The sequence below is a fragment of the Anastrepha obliqua genome, chromosome 1 (assembly GCF_027943255.1).
Source record: "Anastrepha obliqua isolate idAnaObli1 chromosome 1, idAnaObli1_1.0, whole genome shotgun sequence".
NCBI classification, from domain to species: Eukaryota; Metazoa; Arthropoda; class Insecta; order Diptera; family Tephritidae; genus Anastrepha; species Anastrepha obliqua.
Genome location: NC_072892.1, coordinates 138,386,522 through 138,407,721, shown reverse-complemented (window position 1 = coordinate 138,407,721; position 21,200 = coordinate 138,386,522). Strand labels below are relative to the sequence as shown.

Below are 21,200 nucleotides of genomic sequence, written 5' to 3'. Positions count from 1 at the left end.
ACTTAAGGTTTGGAACTGACGACCGGTGGGTGTAATATAAATTGTCGGTTATACTAGCTCGAGCATCTCTGGCACCGCAACGAATACTTCCAGATCCTCAGCGTTTGCATCCATTCGGACGACATGACAAAGCCAACGTAGCTGCTGGAGCTCTATTCGCTGCACTGTGTCTATGTCGTCGTAAAGCTCATACAGCTAAATTTTCATCATCTCCGATACTCACCGTCATCAACGTGCAAAGGCCCAAACATTTTTCGCAGAATCTTTCTCTCAAACACTTCAAAGGACGCTTAATCGAATGTTGTCATCCTCTAAGCTTCTGTGCCATACATTAGGACGGGCATGATGAGAGTCTTTAGAGTCTTAGTTTTGTTCGTCGAGAGAGGAATTTACTACACCATTGCCTACTTAGTCTAAAGTAGCACTTGCTGGTAGAAAGATTTTCCGTGGGATTTCAAGGCTGGGATTGTCATCGGTATCGCGAAAGCTTCCTATGGAGATTTATAACGATTTTGTAGAGGTATTGAGTGAAGATGAAAGTAAGTAAATATGCCGCAAATAAAAAAAACATTTGACAGCATCAATCTCGGTATTTAATTTTCTCCATTACCTGGCGCTAGCCATGAGCAGGAATGAGAACTTTGAAGTCGAAAACCGCTAACCTCAAACTTTTCGACATCGTGTGAAGCATTTAATTAGCCGGAGAAAAGCAGATAATGAGCGGTTTCCGAAATAAGTAGATTTTAACCAATTAATATTAACATTAGGCATGCCTGTGCATACATTCTTATTTAGCAACGGTGTAGAATTAAGAGCGCTTACGTAAATAGTTACAAAAATAAATCACAAAAACCAACAATTGCGCTCCACTCATATCATCCAAGCATTACTTTTCCAATGCATATGGGATATATGAATAACATACACTTACGCATACATACACACATATGTATGTATACGTGTATGCACATTCTGATTAGCATTTCAAATCATCCAAATTGTTCCAAAGAAATTAACCACAATCGAGTACTTTATGCACTAGAAGCCAAGTGCCCGACCTGACCATCGCCAGTGGGTGTCAATGATCCCCTTGCGGCAAATTGCGCAAACTAAGCAAACAAATGAAGAAAATGTAGAACTATGTGGACACTTAAACAGCTAGGTGTGCATGTTTGTGGGCTAATTTTGCAATTATTCGGCTGACAATAGCCACACAAGCCCATATACTTTTATATTATAATAGCAGTGTAGTGCTTGACTATAGACATTTGGAGTGGACATTTCACTGCCGCTGGCTTAGTCGTACGAGTATAATGAGAAGTAGAGCAATTTACGCGCCATTATCAGAATGCGAACAAATTACGTGAATGTCAGACGGCAATGCATGTACTACGTCGCGGTGGCAGCAGACGAGGCAGTTATATTGTGGACAGTTACATGCACACATATGCATTTACACACCTATACTGTGCGTCATTAGTTTGGCACACCCAGAAAAACAGTTACATATATAATCGTTTAGATTGGTTTTTGCCTACTTCATCTGGAGGGGATAATCGACTAATTTCAGGTGCTGAATGGGGAGTTTTTTAAGAAAAGTTCTGGACTTAAATAATATGGCCAACAAAATAGGGATAAAAGTTGATATACTTCACAAGTCATATGTAAAAAGCGCTTTACATTCGGAAAGGCTGAAATTAAAAATGGGACTGGTCACCCAGCAAGTCGAAAACAAATGCATTTGTATTCGCTCGAATGATTTCCGATATTTTTGGACTACGAAATTATATTTGCCAGAGCAGTCATCATAGTTCCTTTGTACTGTTGCACAGTTGCTAGTTGCTGCACCTGTCTTGAAAAAACCAATCGGTATCAAATCCTACGATAGGCTTTATGAGACTCGTCATAGAACCAGTGAGTTAAGGGAGGAAGTGCCTACAAAAGATTTTCAGGCAAAGTGGCAATGATCATCGAAAACATAACTCTCTTGATTACATTAATTTGGGGAAAAATAAATCCATTATTTTCTCGTGATTGAAATATTTCAAAGTATCGATCAAACTATTTAAAGTTTATGCTCGTTGTCAAGGTGACATTTCACTAAAAAAATTCTTTTGCTGTTTTTTGTTTGTTCCAGTTGTGAGTTACGGGGTGTTAACAATGGAGTTCACAAAGAGAAAATTCGGTACATTTTACAGTTTTTCTTTGATAAAGGCGAAAACGTGAAAATGCAAGTCAGACCGCTAAAATTGTGAATGGTGTTTATGGTGTCGAAACTGCAACTGCTAATTATTGTCAATGTCAATTAAAATGTCGTTAATGCCAATAAAATCAAAGAAATAATCGAAGTTGACCGGCAAGTTAGTAGTCGTAGCATCGCCCAGGAGCTAAAGATCGACCATAAAATAATTTTAAGCCATTTGCGCAAAAATTTTACGTAAAAATAATGGATTCATTTTTCGCCAAAATAATATTTGTATTTGTATGTAGCCGAATGGGTTGGTGCGTGGCTACCATTCGGAATTCAGAAAGAAAGTAGGTTCGAAACACCAAAATGAAGAAAAACATTTTTCTAATAGCGGTCGCCCCTCGGCAGGCACAGGCAGGCAGCAAACCTCAGATTGTATTTCTGCCATGAAAAAGATTCTCATAAAAATATCTGCCGTTCGGAGTCGGCTTGAAACTGTAGGTCCCTCCATTTGTGGAACAACACCAAGACGTACGCTACAAATAGAAGGAGGAGCTCGGCCCAAAAACGTCCAAAAAGGGTATTCGCGCCAATATACTATATACATAAAAAATGTATATATATATACGAGGTGTGCTCAAAAAGTATCGCGAATTTTGAATTTTCGCTGGTTACGTATAATCGAATTTCGATTTTGTGTGGCGATATGTTGGTACTCATGTCTCTCATTCATACCGACGAGTTCGGCTATTTTGAATGTTCAGCTAATTGTTGACAGCTGCTTTCCTTGCACGTGTTTCGGCTCGTTTTCGATTTTTACCTATTCAAAAGGATGGATCAAAGAACCTGTATCAAATTTTGTGTGAAAAACGAAATTAATTGCGCGGATGCATTCCGTTCATCGGTGGTACAAAATGTTTTCAGAAGGCCGAGAAGATGTGAACGACGAAAAGCGTGCCGAAAGCCGGACGCCCGAGCACTTCAACAACAGACGAAAAAATTGATGAAGTGAAGAAAGTGGTATTGGTCAATCGTCAAATCACCGTTAGAGAAGTTACTGAGGACCTAGACATATCGATTGGCTCGTGACATTCGATTTTTTTAATGATTTGGGCATAAGACGGGTCTCCGCAAAATTCGTACCAAAACTGCTCAATTTCGACCAAAAGCAGCACCGCATGAGCATTAGACCGGAGTGAAATACGTAAATTTCTTCAAATCATATCGTAATAGCAGGGAAAAGTTGCTACATATCAATACAAATTCAGGAAAAAAAGAAATTTCAAATCGGTTAATATCTTCCGTTCGCGCATTGCATTTAAAATTTACAAATTTTATAATAAATTGAACAAATATTCGAAAAATTGTAAGAGGTGGAAATGATGTTAGATAAAGTTCATTTTTTGTAGACTATTACAACATCAGGTATAGTTTGAAAAGAAAAACGTCTACCGCTCTATTACAGCCCCTACAGCCCCTGAAAAGAAGTGGAAAATGTCATTTTTTGTATAAATTTACGTAATTGCGGGTGGTTAGTTTCTCTATTTTAATTTTTGTAGAAGTTTTGTACAGCTCTTGGCCCGCCCTTTTTGGACGACTCAGAACTCACCGCGTGAAGGTGACTGTACTACGAGTTCCACTCACTCCCTTTCCAACCAACCAACCAAAGATGACAAATTATTTATTCAGGAGTGGCAAAGTCTGCTTTAGTGTCAAATTGAGGCATAACTGTACGAGAAGTGAGTGTTGCTCTTATAAACCCATCACGTCTCTCGTTCCCATACACTTTTGAGGACGCTTGAGTTACTAGTTTTACGCAACGCTCCTTTAGATGGCTCTTTCAAAGAAATGTATAATCGTAGGAACCTGTTTGCAATTGTCAACCAACGAGAGTGTGATATTGGTCCCGGATCTCGGTTTGCTAGATCTGGGGAGCAAAAACCAGCATCAATAGCAATGGCAATGTCATGTAAGTATTTCTGATCTTTACTTAAGCTTATTGCGTCAAGCGTTCGTGGAAGAGAGCATTCAATCCTCTGAAAAGCAACGATGGACAAAGATTCACATTTAGCTAGCTGTTTGCCAAGAACCCAACTGAAAGACTGAGGACCTGCTGTTTTACCCTCAAGTATTTCAACTAGATGCCTCAAAGGTAATTCATTAAAATGGAGGAGACAGATAGCCCATTGTACTGGTCTTTTTAAACACGTTTTAATGAATTTTATTGCACCATTCTTCCACCCAGTATTTGTTGACGTACCATCACATCCAATCACTACAACATTAGATTGATTTATACCATTTTCTTCAAAATAATTTACAATGCTGAATGCTGTGTCCTTTCCACTTTTCGAAGTAGGTGCTAAATGACAAAGGTACTTTGAGCATGGTTCTGTTATTACTGAAATGTGCTCTTCTTTTTTATAGATTGATAACGTTTGTTTCCTTTTTCAACTAAAACTAAAGTGTCATCCATCCTGCCATCAAAATACACACACATCGGATCGTTTAATTGCTCTATTGCATTCGCCGATTCGATAAGTTTTAGTCTACATTTTTCTTTTTCTCTTATAAATTTTGCTTCGATCAACAACAAAAGAAGTATCTTTGTCCGTTATAAGACCAACGTCTTTAAATGCACTAGACACAATAGCTGCTGCTGCTCTATCAGATACTCCAAAACGATCACTTGTTAAAGCCGTTGCTGGAAGTGCTAAGCGCATCTGGGCATTTTTTGAACTTGCTGAGAGGAAATAGAGCGTGGGGTCAGAAAATCGGGATCATTCTTATCATTGTCAACTTCAGGAGTTATCTCTTATATACACTTGTCAAAGCTTCTTTGACAAAAGCAATTGAGTGTCATCTCGCACTTGCAGGACGAAATGTCAAATAATGTACTTGAAGATTGTTCAATAAGATCATTGTACTTCTTTTGTTTCTCAGGTGTGTCTTTGTCCCTTGAATAAGATTTATGAAGAGTGTAGTATCGATCATGTAGATTTTTGATCTTTTGTACAACTCTTGTGTGGGAAACTATTGGAATCGAAACCTTGGAATAAAGGGACTCAGTCTGATGAGCTACAGTATCTGCTACAACTGTGAAGCTTAACTTCTGACCAGAACTGGCAGCAGAAGATCCTACTGTCATTTTGTACCTCACTTCTTGCCAACATTGAATAATGTCGGTATTAGTGGGAAGGACCGATGACAGCAGTGGTTTAGGTGCACCAAAAAATGGGCAGTGTATGTCCTTACGAGTAAGAGACGTGATTAAAATTGTTGAAGCGATTTAATGTTAAGTAATTGTGTAAACTATGTAATTCAAAAGAACATCGAATAGAAATTTTTTTGACCAAACAGCGCTGTTCGACAGGAGTGAAAGCAGAACTGGTAATGACCAGAGAGTACTAGCTCTTCTGTGCATTCGTTTATCGGTATGCCAGAATCAAAAGCAAAATGAAAAGAAAGACGATGGAATACAAGTAACCAAGTGGAAGACGATCTAAAGCACAGACGTGTTATAGTAGCCGTAAACCCCTTTCACGCAAGCCTCATTTGGCATAGGCCTCTTTAGTAGATTTGGTGTAAAATTGGTGAAAGTTGATCGCTCAGAACCACAGAAATGGATAGATTAGTAAATTAAAAATCTACTACTCAATGCTGAAAGTGCTATGTATAAAAAGTGAGCTCGATCTTTAATCATTTACAACTTCTACAAGTTTTCGTAAATCAGCTAGATTTGGGATAAAATTTGTAAATTTTAAATGCAATGCGCGAACGGAAGATATTAACCGATTTGAAATTTCTTTTTTTCCCTGAATTTGCATTGATATTTAGCAACTTTTCCCTGCTATTACGATATGATTTGAAAAAAATTTCGTATTTCACTCCGGTCTAATGAGCATTGCTAATGAGATGTTGGACTCTGTCCGTGCGACCCAAATTTGCTCCAAAGGGTCATAACTGGTGACGAATTGTGGGTTTATGGTTATGACGTGAAAACCAAAGCTCAATCATCTCAATGGAAGCTGCCGCACGAACCAAGACCGAAAAAAGCGCGCCAAAGTTTTGCTTACCGTTTTCTTCGATTGCAGGGGCGTTGTGCATCATGAGTTCTTGCCACAGGGTAAAACGGTCAATAATAAGGAATTTTACCTGCAAGTTATGCGCAATTCGCGCGAAGCTCTTTGGCTCTTGGCTCACTATAACGTGCCTGCTCACACATCGTTACTTGTGCGCGACTTTTTGGCCAAAAACAACACACTAATGATGCCACAGCCACCGTATTCCCCAGATCTGGCCCCCTGTGACCTTTTTCTTGTTCCCGAAACTGAAGAGGTCCATGAAAGGACGACGCTACGCTACGATTGACGAGATAAAGACGGCATCGAAGGAGGAGCTGAACAAGACAGAAAAAATGATTTTTTGAAGTGCTTCGAAGATTGGAAAAAACGTTGGCACAAGTGCATAATTTCTCATGGGGATTACTGTGAAGGGGACAAAATAGGTATTAATGAATAAATAAATAATTTTTGAAAAAACACAAGATTCGCGATACTTTTTGAACACTGGATGTTACTGCGGTTTTTAATACAGGGATTTCGTTATCGGGATCCCGGGATAGGTCTTGGGAATTATATTTTCATTATATTGCAACAATTTAACTCGAAAAAATATCTTCAATATTGTTTGAGAAGCTCTTCTGTCATATAGTAATTAAGAAATAATTGGGTTTTAAAAAGTTACAATTATTTCATTATAAAAAAAAGTTTAATTGATATGCATTTAATATAGGCACCTCTGTTTTCACCGACGGATCGAAGATGGAATATGAAGTGGGAACGGAGGTTTTTACTAAATCAGCCACTATTTCAGTCTCCTTGAAACTGCCGGAAACGAGCAGCGTTTTTCAAGCAGAGGTCTTCTCTATCCTGCAAGTATGCAAAATGCCTAGGGATCGCTGTTGGGAGGGAGACATTAATATTTTTTCCGATAGTCAAGCTGCGATCAAAGCCCTGCCGTCGCCGTATTGCAGCTCTCTTCTGGTGAACTCCTGTAAGGAGGAACTCAAACATCTCAAACGTGCAGGAAACATTTCCCTTATCTGGGTTCCTGGGCACAGGAATATAGAGGGAAATGAAATAGCCGGTGAGCTTGCCAGGATGGGGTCGACAGGATCGGTTTCAGTTATCCCCTTCTCAGACATCGGTGCCCCCTTTACCGCTGTTAAAGGGAAACTACACAATTTCTTTCTAAAAACAGCGCAAGACAGGTGTCTCATCGTGTACTATTTCGAAAACGCTATGGCCTAAATACGGTATTAACAGAACGCTTAAGGTGATGGGAATCCCCCGCTATTCAATTTCCAAACTCATTGCGGTGTTCACTGGTCACTGTGTGATCGGAACCCAGGCGGAGAAGCTTAGAAGTCCGTACAACCCCTATTGCAGAAGCTGTGGGGATCCTGCAGAGAAACAGACTGTTGAACACGTTCTCTGCAAATCTCCGGCTCTGGCGGCTAGGCGCTTGAGCGTGCCCTTTGGGGATAGCTTGAAGAAATTCTCCAGCATAGTTCACCTTTCTCCCCTCCACTACATCAACAGCACTGGATGGCTGTAGTTTTTTCGGTTTTCTTTCCCTAAATATTTTCGCAAGTAGTGGTTCACATTATGGTGGCCCACAAAACGGCGCGTAAGTGCTACTTGTAGTATACCTAGGGTAATCTTGCCATCTAACCTACCTATCTACTATGCAATTCATAATACTTTAGCGTGTACACTATATAAATTGATGCATCAACAAAAAGTGCGTGGTACAAATATTTCCCAAATGAAAAGGAATTTGTAATTCCAGTCTGCTTGATTTCGCTTTATTTAGATTTACTTTTGTAAAAAAATTGAATTTAGTTGCTTATTTATGTTGATTGCTAATATTTTAGTTGCCAAATTTGGCTTGTTTTTCTTTACTTTTTTATCTAGTCTGTAAGGTAATGTCTACTGTAGATTATTGGGTTTGGTTAGGTTAGATTATGGTGGTAGGCAGTCTGTACGATCAACTCACTTAGACCTTACAGTTCCGTAGTGATACCACTGTGCGACACTTCAAGCTCATTTATTTTTTTCTTCGCGGAACCATTTTATAGCTCTTATGAAGTGCAGGATTGGCCCCATCTCCACGCCACACAGTTCCGTAAGAGAATTGAAAAAAAGATTTACCCAGACAACCTGCTGTGACTTTAGTTAAGGCTGGACAATTAAAAGGAAGTGCTCAACTGTTTTTCCTCTTTCCTCACTATTCATCGAAGATGTAGACTATTAAAATGCATAAGTAAATTAAATATGAATTTTTTTTCCTAGATTAACCTTTAATTCTACTGCCTTTTTCAGTTTTTTCATAAAGTTTACTTATACCATCAAATAAAAATTATTTCCTTCCAAACTTTAAAATAGGCATCAAAAGCACACCTCAGTACATCATCATTAGTAAATAACTTCCTTGCAAAAATTTGTTAGAGTAAAAAATATTCTGCATAAAAAAGTGATTACTTAAATGTTTCAAAGCCATACTTGTGTAGTAGGTACAGCAAACTGACTCATGCCATGACTCAAAAGCGCATTGTAGTAGAAAACAGGCAAGCCTCGATCTCATTTTCCCATATTCTTTCCCTAATGCCAGCTCTTAGTTGCTCTAAAAGTGTAGCGTAGGTTTCTCCCAAAATATTTGCACCGTTTTCTTATAATCACAGAAATCAGTAGCTACCATCTTTCCCATCGATTGCAATACCTTTAACTGGAAAATGTCACTACGATTTATATGCACCACGCGAGCTACTTTAGATGGAAACTGATTGTCTGATTAGATTACTAAATAACAGGTTGCGCAAAACTAGTCATCGAATCTTTTTTTGAAAAACTTTCTTACTTTAATAACTTTTGACTTTGAATAAAAAAAAAATTTTTTTTGAAATCTGAAAAACTATAAATCATCCGATGGGGTAATTAATTTTGGCCACCTACATACATATATATTATTTAACCCAAAAAGCTTTGTTTTAAAGGCACTCTGATTATTGCTATATGTTCGTTATTATCACGCTTGAGAACCAGGATGTAAGGTTCACCAAATTTATGAATTCGACAAAATAGTGGAATAACAAAGAAAAACGACGACATAGACATAGCGCAGCGAATAAAGATTCAGCGGCTACGCTGGCTGGGTCATGTCGTCCGAATGGATACAAACGCTCTGGCTCTGAAAGTATTCGATGCGGTACCAGCTGATGGTAGCAGAGGAAGAGAAAGGCCTCCTCTGCGTTGGAAAAATCAGGTGGAGAAGGACTTGGCTTCACTTGGTGTGTCCAATTGGCGCCGGTTAGCACAAGAAAGAAGCGACGGCGCGCTTTGTTAAGCTCGGCCAAAATCACGTAAGCGGTTATAGCGCCAATTAAGAAGAAGAACAAAGAAAAAGATGGATGCTGATTTTTATACGTAGACGCACTTGTGCACGAGGGTACTATACTTATAGATTAATTATATTCACATAAGGGCTGCTGGCAACAGCGTAAAGGAATCGAGATGGATATAAGCATTTATCGGGTGTTTTTAAGCGCTTCATAACTTCAAATGATAATACAAAAGAAACGTTTTTTATTATAATCTGGTAGATAATTTCATGGCATTTAGTTCTTGAATATCCGACATATGTCCGTTGTGGCTACGAGTTAGTTGGTCCATTCGATCAGTTTAATTTTTGACTACTTTCCCCCATAAATCTGGCAGTATGGCGTCAATGATGACGTGAATATTGACCTTCAATGCTTCAGGAGCTTTTAAAAAGCAATGACTTAACGTAGCCCCATAAAAAGTAATCCAGCGGTGTTAGGAGGGCCAGTTAACACTTAACCACTTCTGGAAAGAAAGTTGTCACCAAATTGATTTTGCAAAAAATCGATTGTTAAACATTGCGTTGAATGGCAAGCTGCGACGTTTTGTTGCAACCAAATGTCGTCAGTGTTTAACTAATTAGAAAATTCAGTCAGCATGACTCGATAGCGCTCGCTATTCACCTCTTCCTTCGAAAGTCGACACTGTTTGTCATTCTCAGCTGTCAAACCATAGTTGTCGATATCAATAGTTCTCATGCAGCTAAAAAAAACACCCGATATATATCAAAATGTTCGGAATGATAAGAGGAGCTGTTTTCTCCATCCGATCATTCGTCCGTGTGCACGAGCAAAAATTAATATGGTTCAATCAAATTTGGTACAAACTTGGTGGCGCAGAATTAATCATCCAATTTTTCTTTTGAATAAAATTTTTACTAAAGAGGAAAAAAATAACAAATTTATTTGTGATAAAAATATTTTTCTCTGATTTTTACGCACTCTATTGCTTGACTGTTTGCATATTGCAACTATCTAGTCCACAAGTGTCAAATATGATTGACGTGCGATGCCATTTGCAAAAATTTTAAATCTTTCGATAGGGTGATTAATTTTGTGCCACCTGTATTGCTCTTTGTCCTTGGTAGTTCGGTATTTTAATGGGCCACTAACAAGCTCCAGGTACCATACAACGGTAACTTTGAAAAAAAAAAAACCAAATATGGCTTCTCTGTTATAAATGAAGCAAGGCCACTCAAGGTTTGTGAAAGTGATAAGCTCAAAAAAAGAGATACGCTTAAGACGACAGATATCTGTAAAATTTCGAAAAAAAAATTTTTTTTTTCAGAAAATGTTAATATAATCCTTTAAGAATTTGTCAAAAAATTTTCAGAACGTTTTAAGTATTTTTTATATTATAGATCGTCAACCGTGACGACTCTATTCTTTGCGTTCGAGCGTTGGGAGAGGTATAGTAGCGTTGTATTCAAACGTAAGACGCGTTTTTCTGAAAACTATATTTTTCGAATTGGCGTACACGATAACATCTTTTTATGATATTACTTTCTATGTGAATTTACAAGTTTTCGAAAATTTTTCGAAAAAATAACTTCCCGAAGCAAAAATAGTAGGAAAATTCGCCCCAAAATTCATTTTTTTGTGAAGCATTGTAATCCGCGAATTTTTTTTAATCCATATAGAAATTATGACATTATAAACAAAAAATTTTTGGTTTTTTGTATTCAGGTCTCTGACGCCCGTCGATTGAGAATCCCCGCTGCGACCTTCCTGGAAGACTTGAGTTTACATCCGCCATTTTAAATGATTAAAATAAAAAAAAAAATTATATTATTTTAATGTATAAGTAAACTGTATACCAATTTTGAAAAAAATATATTGACTTCTTCATTTTAAATAATTTTAATGAAAATCAGGGAAAATATGGCCGTTTACAGATATCTGTCCCCGGTGGTCTAGAAATTTCACAAAATTAATTTTTTGTTTTTTCAATAGTTCGAAAGTATAGTATCTTAAGAATATACTGTGAAATTTTCATACGGAAATTCCGAATATTATAGCTTCTACAGCCCATTTACTTGATAGAGAGCGGTCCGCGCACTCTTGTACCTCAAACTTTAAACTCATTCATCTCGAAACGACTTTTTTCGGCTTGGTGTTGTCAAAAAAAAAAAAAACTATTCCACCGAATCGTCTGAAATTTTAAATTGTTATTCACAACAGCAATGGCTATCGCCCCTGCTAGAATCATATTATTATTTCAATTATTGCGTATTTTTTATTATTAAAAAACTGAAAACCGAAAAACCAATTTTTAGAGTGTCAAATTCAAAACCGCGCCATTTTGTAATTGTTTTTTATTCTAGTAGCGGGACATAGCTACAGTCATACCGATTAATATTTTTTTTTTTTTTGGTTTTTGTGTTTCAGATAAACAGAAGAGCCAAAATGGACTTCACCGTCCAGACCCAATTTTTCGGGACGGCCAACCTCAGCGTTATTTTGAACATTATTAAAATTAAATTTTTGTTTTCATTTTTGTATGTAAAAGAAGTTAAATAAAAAGCCTAAAAAAATTAAATATCATTTTTCATTTTTTTATTGTAAACAAATTCCTGAAAATACCCTAAAGTTTCGAGCTCTAGACCACAGGGATCCCTTAAGAAAAAATTTGAGAAATAGCGATTTCTGTATAAGTTCGCGTATCTCGATAACAACTTAATAAACCTCATGCACGAGCTAACTTGATGCACGCATTGGCGCTCACCTCGCTTAGATCCGACATAAATATTATTGAGTTTGGCTCAAAAACCACGCCCACATTTTTGCTCAGCCCGCACCGAAGCAATCAGTCCGAATTAGCACTTCATAATTTGTTTTATTTATGTTTTCTCTCATTTCCATGAGCAAACAAATTTGTAGAATGCCTCTGAAATAGTTCTCAACATCGGGCGTCTACTGTATATATTCTAAGTCAACCATTTAAGTTTTTTAGCTGAGGATTAGCTAATGTAGATTTAAGCAACAAACGTTTAAATGCTTTCGCTTCAATAAACAGGCTGGTATTGGTCCTAATCTTCTGACGTACAGTGTACATTTAGACATATAATATTTGCCTACATACATACACAACTGAGCTGGCTGAATGCTGATGTGTGCAAAAATTATACTTGACAAGCTTCACAGACGAGTATTTCGATTCAACGTGACACCAAAAAAAACAAACAAAAAATTACGCGCGCGTTTTTTCATTCAGTTAAACTTTTTTTGTTTGTTTTTTTTTTCATAAATACTTAACTAGAATATATTTTCCACTTAAGCTAAATTGAAAAAATGCGCTAATTTTCTATGCCATTCAAGTGATTTAAGCTATTTATGCTAATTTACGGTGTTTATGTCAAATTTACCTTCATCTAATTCACGATTGGGATAGCTCCAGCTCGAAGCGTCTGCACTTTGTAGCTCACCAAGCAGAAAAAGTGCTGCAAAGAAATAAGTGAAAGAAAAAATGTTAATTTTTAAAAATTTGTTTTTGTTTTTAGTTAACTTTTATTTGTTTATTTCGAAATTTTTTTTGTTTTTCCCTTTAGTCTAGAATTAGGCAATTTTAATATATTTTTGCTAAATATTAAAAACAAAATGCAATGAAATACCAGAGCACAAAAAATGCATTTCAATTGCACAATTTACCCAAAAATATGCGATACATTCAGCAATTTTTCACCTTTCATAATTCGACAGAAAACGGCTCTTAATTGCATACTCGTAAAATAGCGAGTGCCGAAATTTTGTGAAAAAAATTAAAAAAGAAATTTCAATATTTAGCACCGCCGCCCTTACGCGTTTCATAAGCTTTTTCGTGTATATTTGAAGCGCGACGACGGCGATTGCAACTGAGTGCAACTTCCGCGTACCGACAACACACCAACAACGTCAGTCAGTCAGCCAACCAGCCAAGCAGCAAGCAAATGACTGAACAGCTGTTGGCGAGGCGAGCAGCGCGCAACCAAACAGTGGCAAACGCTACCTAAGCGCTACCTTTGCATAAACTGGCACATATCGGGTGGCTTTTTTAAGAGCTTGAGAACTTAAAATGACTATACAAAACGGAAATATTTTTGGAATGAGTTAAATGGTCCATTCGATTAGCCTAATTTTGGATTACTTTTTCCAATAAATTTTAATAGTGACTTGAATATTGGGGTCCAATGCTTCAGGATTTGCTGATTTATCTGCATACACTACTGACTAAACAGATCACCATAAAGAGTAATGCAAAGGTATTAATTCGCACGAACGAAGAGGCCAGTGAAAAAGATAACTTCACTTGGACACAAAAATTTAATCAGTCAGCATGGCTCGATAGCGCCAGCCATTTACCGCAACAGCAGCTGGTTCCTCATTTCGAAAGAAATAATGAAAATGGGCGAAGTTCTCTGTGAACTTCGCAAATTTATTTATATTCTCAAAGTAAATTTCCAGAATTCTCAAAGGCCGATTTGGCATTAAGCGGTTCTGATGACTTGCCAAATCTCATTGAAAAGAAATATCAACACAATTTGCCATTCTCGGTTGTCATAGTTCCCATGCAGCTAGAAAAAGCACCCTATATATAAGTCTACATTCATACATACGTATTGATGTGCATGCATATATACATATGTATGTATGTATGTAGGTATACATTGTATGCTTTTGCCAATTTGGCGTCGGTCTCCACTAAAATTAGACGCCTCTTAGCGCGCGCAACCTTGCACTTGATAGCCCCGATTCAGACACGATCCGAGTCTGTGTGACCAGTGGCGCGCCATTGTCTAGCATTTACGTTCAGCATTTTGCTATTGTTGCATGCAACAGTTGCAGTGTGCGTTCAAGTGCAATTTGTTGATGTTGCTTTTGTACAAGCACACAAGCCATCGTTCCTCGTCGCCGTGGCAAGTTGCGTGACAGTCAGCCACCAAATCTATGAAATGGGCAATTGAGAATTAAGAAAAAAATAAAAAAAATACACATAAACTAAATAATAACGTTACTAAATAATAAATTCCCTAACAATACATACACACACATACGTCACGTACGTATGTACGTCACTATTAAATGCACAGATGTGCATTTGCGCTTTGGAAACTCTGTGGTGCGGAATTATTTGCCCACTCGACGTGCCTATGCAATTAAAATAACTGTATTGCATATGCTTCGTGTAATGGAGACTTTTTCAGAAATTATGCAGAAATTAATAAATCAAAATTAGAAATATCTGAAGTGCATTTAATACTACTTCCCGTACATTTCTATGGCCGCCAATTTTGTATTTTTTTAATTTCAGCAATGCATGCATTTCTTTCGACTGCTACGGCTCGAGGGTGCTACATCAAACTACCCGATTCGATAATAATTAAAATTTTAATAATAGATATTTTTAAGTAAATTTAAGAAATAAATAAATTTTAAATAAAAAATAAATACAAAAAATTGTAATTTCGAAGGAAGTAAAAATTCTAACCATTTTCCGCCAGAAGTACGAGGGGTGCCTTGTATTTGTCGGGATTTGGCAACCATGGTGTTGCAATCTGGCAACTGATAGCTGTATTGTAAAGTTTGACATTTTTTGGCTTTTACGTACTCAGAACGTTTTGAAATACCGGCGCTGTTTGTGTTGTTTACAGTAACTTAAAAGATTCATCTCGGTCCAAAAATGGAATTAAATCGTGAACATTTTCGTGCGATTATTTTTTACAACTTTCGATGTGGATTAACTCAGCAACATTGCATGGATGAACTTAATTCATTTTTTGGCGATGAAGCTCCATCAAGGATCAGTGTTTATCGATGGTATGGTGAATTCAATCGTGGTCGTAGTTCACTCCAAGACGAATTTCGTGAAGGTCGTCCAAAATCAGTTGTTGTTCCGAAAACCATGTGGTCGTCATGTGACCTATCGTGAGATTGAGACAATCTTAGGCATTAGTGGGACCAGCATACATTCAATATTGTATAAACATTTGACTGTCAAAAAAATTTGTTCGCGTTGGATACCACACAATTTGTCAATCGCTCAAAAAAAGGCTCGTGTCGATTGGTCGAAGAAAATGCCCAAAAAATACGATCGCGGGGCTTCGAAACACGTCTATGACATTGTGACAGGTGATGAATCATGGATTTATGCGTATGAGCCCGAAAGTAAACAGAAGTCGACTGTATGGGTGTTTCAAGATGAGCCAAATCCAACAAAAGTTGTTCACGCACGAAGCACTTCCAAGCAAATGGTCGCCTGTTTTTTCGGAAAAATTGGACATGTCGCAACCGTACCACTAGAACAACGCAGAACAGTAAATTCTGAGTGGTACACAACCATTTGTTTGCCAGTTGTCTTCTAAGAAATTAGGAAAACCAATCGCCAAAGACGGATCATTCTTCACCAGGACAATGCGAGCTCTCACACATCGGCTCAAACAACTGCATTTTTGAGCACCCAAAACATCGAATTAATGGGTCATCCGCCGTATAGCCCTGACTTGGCACCGAATGACTTTTTTTCATTCCCGTACGTAGAAAACAAACTGAGAGGTCAACGTTTTTCGACACCTGAAGAAGCGGTTGCGGCATTCAGAATGCATGTTTTGGAGGTACCTCATTCAGAGTGGCAAAAGTGCTTCGACAAATGGTTCAAACGCATGCAAAAGTGTATAGATCTTCATGGAGAATATTTTGAAAAACAATTAAGTGATTTTCGATGATTAAAATTTGTTTTTGTTCTCTAATCCCGACATATAAAAGGCACCCCTCGTATTTAGTGAGTAATATCACATGTACGAGTACATACATACATAATGTATACATATAATATACATACATACATAAGTGCTATACGACTACTTAAAGGTAGCATTATATGCCTCAAAAAAATTCTTTAACAGTTTTAGGTCTGGTCAAACCAGTTGTGTGCTACAACTTTCCAAAATGGAATAAAGAAACAGAAAAATCTATAGATTTTCAGTACCACTATTACTCACGTGAAAAGTAAGCGTAGATGCGCTTACCCAATACTGCGTCGAATGCCATAGCAAAGCAGCTCATGGCTGGTTTCCCATCATTCCGCTTTGATGATGTGGACGTCGAGGTAGAGGCGATCGTCGAAATGCCTATAAAATCATAGAATCAGACCCGCATATGAGTACCCATTCTATAGCCCACTAACTGATGACTAACCGAAAATCTGCTAGGAATGGCATAATACCAATCTCAAGGAAAAGCGCGATGTATGGGTGGCACACGAATTGACGGAATTGACGCGAAATAAACTTTAATACCTAATTGGGCCTGCGGGTTTTTGCTGAAACACAACGAAGTCAACCAACTCTTAAAAACCGAGAGAAATAGGTGACTAAAAATTAGTTTAATGAGATGTTATTATCGTTGCAGAATAAACCTTCCCCATACATACACAGAGAATGCTGCTGGAGTCACGTCTTTGGCCAGATATAAATGCGAGTCGTTCCAATAACATAGAACCGACTGTCGTACGAGAACGAAGTCAATTAAGTCGAAGGCTTTGCTGTGTGTTGGTTGGAATTAAATAAGAATCATTATCCCACCGAGCCAAATAATATATGTAGACCTCTACTGCCAACATTTGGCTATATTAAAGCAAGCGATTTGGAAGAGTGTTGTTTTCCATCAAGTCAACGCCAGTTCGCACACATCTTCAGCAACGTGTCATTAACTCCGAGAGATTAAATGGGAGGTTCTATTGCAACCGTCATATATTCCAGACCATTTAGAGCATTTGCAAAATGTTTTGATGGTATAAAAAAGGCTCCACGAGAAGTTTCTGAAAATGAGCAGGTGGAATGAGGCCACAAACAGATGGCAATATCTTCAAAAGTATTTTCGATATTAAGCTCTCTTAATCCGTTTTTCCATTTGTCACCCTGTATTGTAATATTGGATTGAACTTATTTATTTTATTTAGCTTTATTAATAAGTATAGGTAAGTCTCTGAAAGAAGTAGCCTGTTTTGCAATAAAGGTAATAAACCGTAACCGTAAAATTTCATGCAAATACGTCCAGTTGCTTCTACGTGATTAAGTCCAAATATCCAAACCCGCAAACATATAAACTTTCAAATTTATAATAAAGTGTGATCAGATTGGAGGTAATTTCTCTAATAGGGATCCGTCAAACTAAATACATAATTTTTTCAACATTCATTAACATTTCATCATGGAAAGACTTACGCCTCAACAACGTTTACAAATCGTACAAATCGACGTTCTGTGAAAAGTGTTCATCACGCGCTCAGGAAAACTTATGGTGTTCAACGACGAGGCCCATTTTTGGTCTAATGGCTACATCAATAATCAACAAAAAAATTGGCGTATTTGGGCTGACGAGCCGTCCGAAGCCATTCAAGAACCACCTTTACATCCATTGAAAGCATCCGTTTGGTCTAGTTTTCAAAAACTATGGGCTGGGAGCATCATCGGCCCATATTTCTTCAAAGACGATAAACGACTTTTTAATACCGGAAATGGAAGCCCGTAATCTCCACAACATTTGGTTCCAACAAGATGGCGCTACTTATCATAAAGCCAGACAGCCCGTGAAACAATGGATTTACTACGTTCTCGTTTCGGTGAACAATTTATCTGTGTGGATTGGCCACCAAGATTGTTTGATATCACACCTTTGAGGGGGTATGTAAAGTCTAAATGCTTTGTAGATAAACCAGCGTCGATTGAGGCATTGGAAGCCAATATTACTAAAGGTATTCATGAGATACCAAGAGAAGTTCTCCAGCGAGTTTTTCAAAATTGATGTTTACGGATAACCGAATTATGGGTAGTTGCGGCCAACATTTGAAAGGAATTTGCTTTAAAAAATAAATGTCATGAATGGCTCTGCCCAAAAATAATAAAGATTGCCCAATCCATTTGAATTTTTGTTGTCTTATTTCAATTTAAAATCCGATACCTCTAAATTGATCACGCTTTATTAGTTGGATGTGTGGCTTTCTCATCCGTAAAAGGCACTTGTGCATTTCAGCTATGCAGGGGCTTTATTGCTAAGGAGAACAATGCAACTGAAAATTGATGATGAAATTAATATTTTTTTTAACTTTTACTTTTATATTAATTTTTATTTTAAATTTTTACATACAGGTGCAAAAATAAAAAGTTTTTTTTTAATATATAATTTTTTTCAATTAACACCGCCCATTTCATTGAGCATTTAAGAGCGACAGTTCTATCGATATATATATATTATATATATATAATGGGCGCGTACACCCTTTTTGGGTGTTCAGCCGAGCTCCTCCTCCTATTTGTGGTGTGCGTCTTGATGTTGTTCCACAAATGGAGGGACCTACAGTTTCAAGCCGACTCCGAACGGCCATAATTTTTATGAGGAGCTTTTTGATGGCAGAAATACTATCGGAGGTTTGCCATTGCCTGCCGAGGGCAACCGCTATTAGAAAAATGTTTTTCTTAGTTTTTGGTGTTTCACCGATATTCGAACAGACGTTCTCTCTGTGAAGTCCGAATGGTAGTCAAGCACCAACCCATTCGGCTACGGCGGCCGCTATTGATAGTAGGGTATTATTGATGGTTTATGTTGCTGGTAACTATCGATAGTTTTTGAAAACTATCAAAAATAATCGAAATCACAAAACTATCGACAGTTTGACAACTTAGTATCAATTTGAGGGCCATTTATAATGGAAACAGTTGGGCATAGTAAGTCTCTCAGATACCTGAAAAACAACCAAGTATTTCCTGCAAAGACCTGACAGGCCAGGTAGCAAAATTCCTGAAAATTCTGCTTTTCTGAAAAGGCCTGTCGGGAAGGCCTGCAGAGAAGGAGTGACCAACGGACTCTGTTTGAACTAATTCAAACGGGCCACATATGGTCACCATAGGCATCATCGACGATTCATTGTGTAAATCTTGTTTGGAGGATGAAGACATTATTGTATTTATTTATTTATAGAATTGACCTAAAGAGTAAGTCTTATAAACTAATTGTTATATAAAGCTAAGAAGCTTTGAACATAAATATAACTTAAATTCTATGTTTGTTGGTTATTTTGAAGAATTTGGCTATTAAATACATTGAATTGCAAGTTGGTCGGAAGATAGGTAGATCAGTGGGTTTGAGTTGCTGAAGATTTGTCTTAGGCGGGCGCAGTATATTGGCGATGGAGGCGCATTTTCTTAGCCGCTTTCTGGATGGTACATTTTTGATCGTATGTGTAGAGAATGGACAAGCTGCTTTCTCTACTAAGATTCATAAAAATATCTGTGAAGTTTACTGAGGAGTAAAGAATCCCCATCCCACCTGTCCCTCACTATCCTTTTAAATCCTGTCTCTTGGACTTAAGAGCAATGTGCAATATCGCCCGAGTGCCTGGAAAAATTTCCATCCATCCACAATTCCTTTCCATTCCATTCTATTTCAAGCGCAGAGAAGTTATTCTTCGTGTTAACTTTTTTGCCGAATTGTCAGTTGCAGTTGCTGTTAAAGTTTTTAAGTTTTTCGAGTTGAACAGCATTTAGTGGGCAGGAACTGCATCAGAACAAGTTGTAGCAAAAATAAAAACTCATTCATCAATTCCGCATTTTTTGCTAGAAACTTGTTAAACATTGCTAATCTCTTTTGCCATTTTCTGAATGACGTTGCACTTACTGCAGCAACAATTAAATCACTAAGTATGCACAATATTTTTTCGTTATTTTGCTTGTCATCAAATTGTCAAACCGTACAGCCATAACAACGCTTAATGTGGCATCAGATATATTAAAAATGACAGATGGAACACAAATGACATTGGACTAAACTATTTGTTGAACTTGAAATTTCTGTGAAATTCTTAAATTCAAAAGTATTTTCTTATTCAACAATCGCCATGCTTGTTGGCATAGAATAGAATAGAATAGAATATTTATTTTACTTTCACTTCCCCAAACAAGTGTGCATATGTATGTATGTATGCAGGTATGTATATGTCCGCCAATGTCGACTATGTATTTGCCTTGAAAATAATATTTTTAGTGATTTAAAACACTTTTGAATTGATGGCTTAATACTTTTCTGTTCATGCGTAGGTTTTATGCCCTGTCCTATATGCAGATACATATACACATGTATGTAAGTGTGTATACGTGTATACGTATACATATTTTAATCACTTGGCGCTTTGGTATTTTCACAAAAATGCAACCAAAAAAGTTTTCTCTTTTTTTTATATTAATTTTGTAATTATTTAAAGTTGTTTTCTTAAAAAAAAAAACTAATTAAAAATATAACAAAAAATAGTTATATTATTTCAATATTTTATATGTACATATATAAGAAATAAATGAAATAACTAATAAAAATTAGCAAGTTGAATTTTCCATACGTTTTAAAAAACACTTACAAAAAATTGTATGAAGTTTTATCTATATATATAAAAATGAAATGATGTTCGTTCGTCCGTATTTTTTTCGGCCGATACGAGGCCAATTTTATTCGTTCTTTTTTCATATTATAGGGATCCACTAGGGGAAGGTTTTTAGCAAAAAAAAATTTCTTTTAAATATTTTCTTCATATAAAAAAAAGAAAAAATC

The 21,200-nt window shown here is 37.1% G+C and overlaps 1 protein-coding gene across 3 annotated transcripts in view; it reads right to left on the bottom strand.

The window, feature by feature from the left end:
• LOC129236302 (carbonic anhydrase) overlaps positions 1-21,200 on the bottom strand; it is a 58,415-nt gene that overhangs the window by 5,664 nt on the left and 31,551 nt on the right. The window contains exons 1-2 of one of the 3 annotated variants that reach the window (XM_054870606.1): positions 13,278-13,536; positions 12,995-13,069 (exon numbers count right to left, since the gene is read on the bottom strand). In XM_054870606.1, coding sequence (XP_054726581.1) covers positions 12,995-13,069; positions 13,278-13,296 — 94 coding nt within the window. In that variant the 5' untranslated portion in view covers positions 13,297-13,536. Of the gene's footprint in view, positions 1-12,994; positions 13,070-13,277; positions 13,537-21,200 lie in introns of those variants that run through there. The other 2 variants (XM_054870604.1, XM_054870605.1) reach the window with 2 other exon arrangements.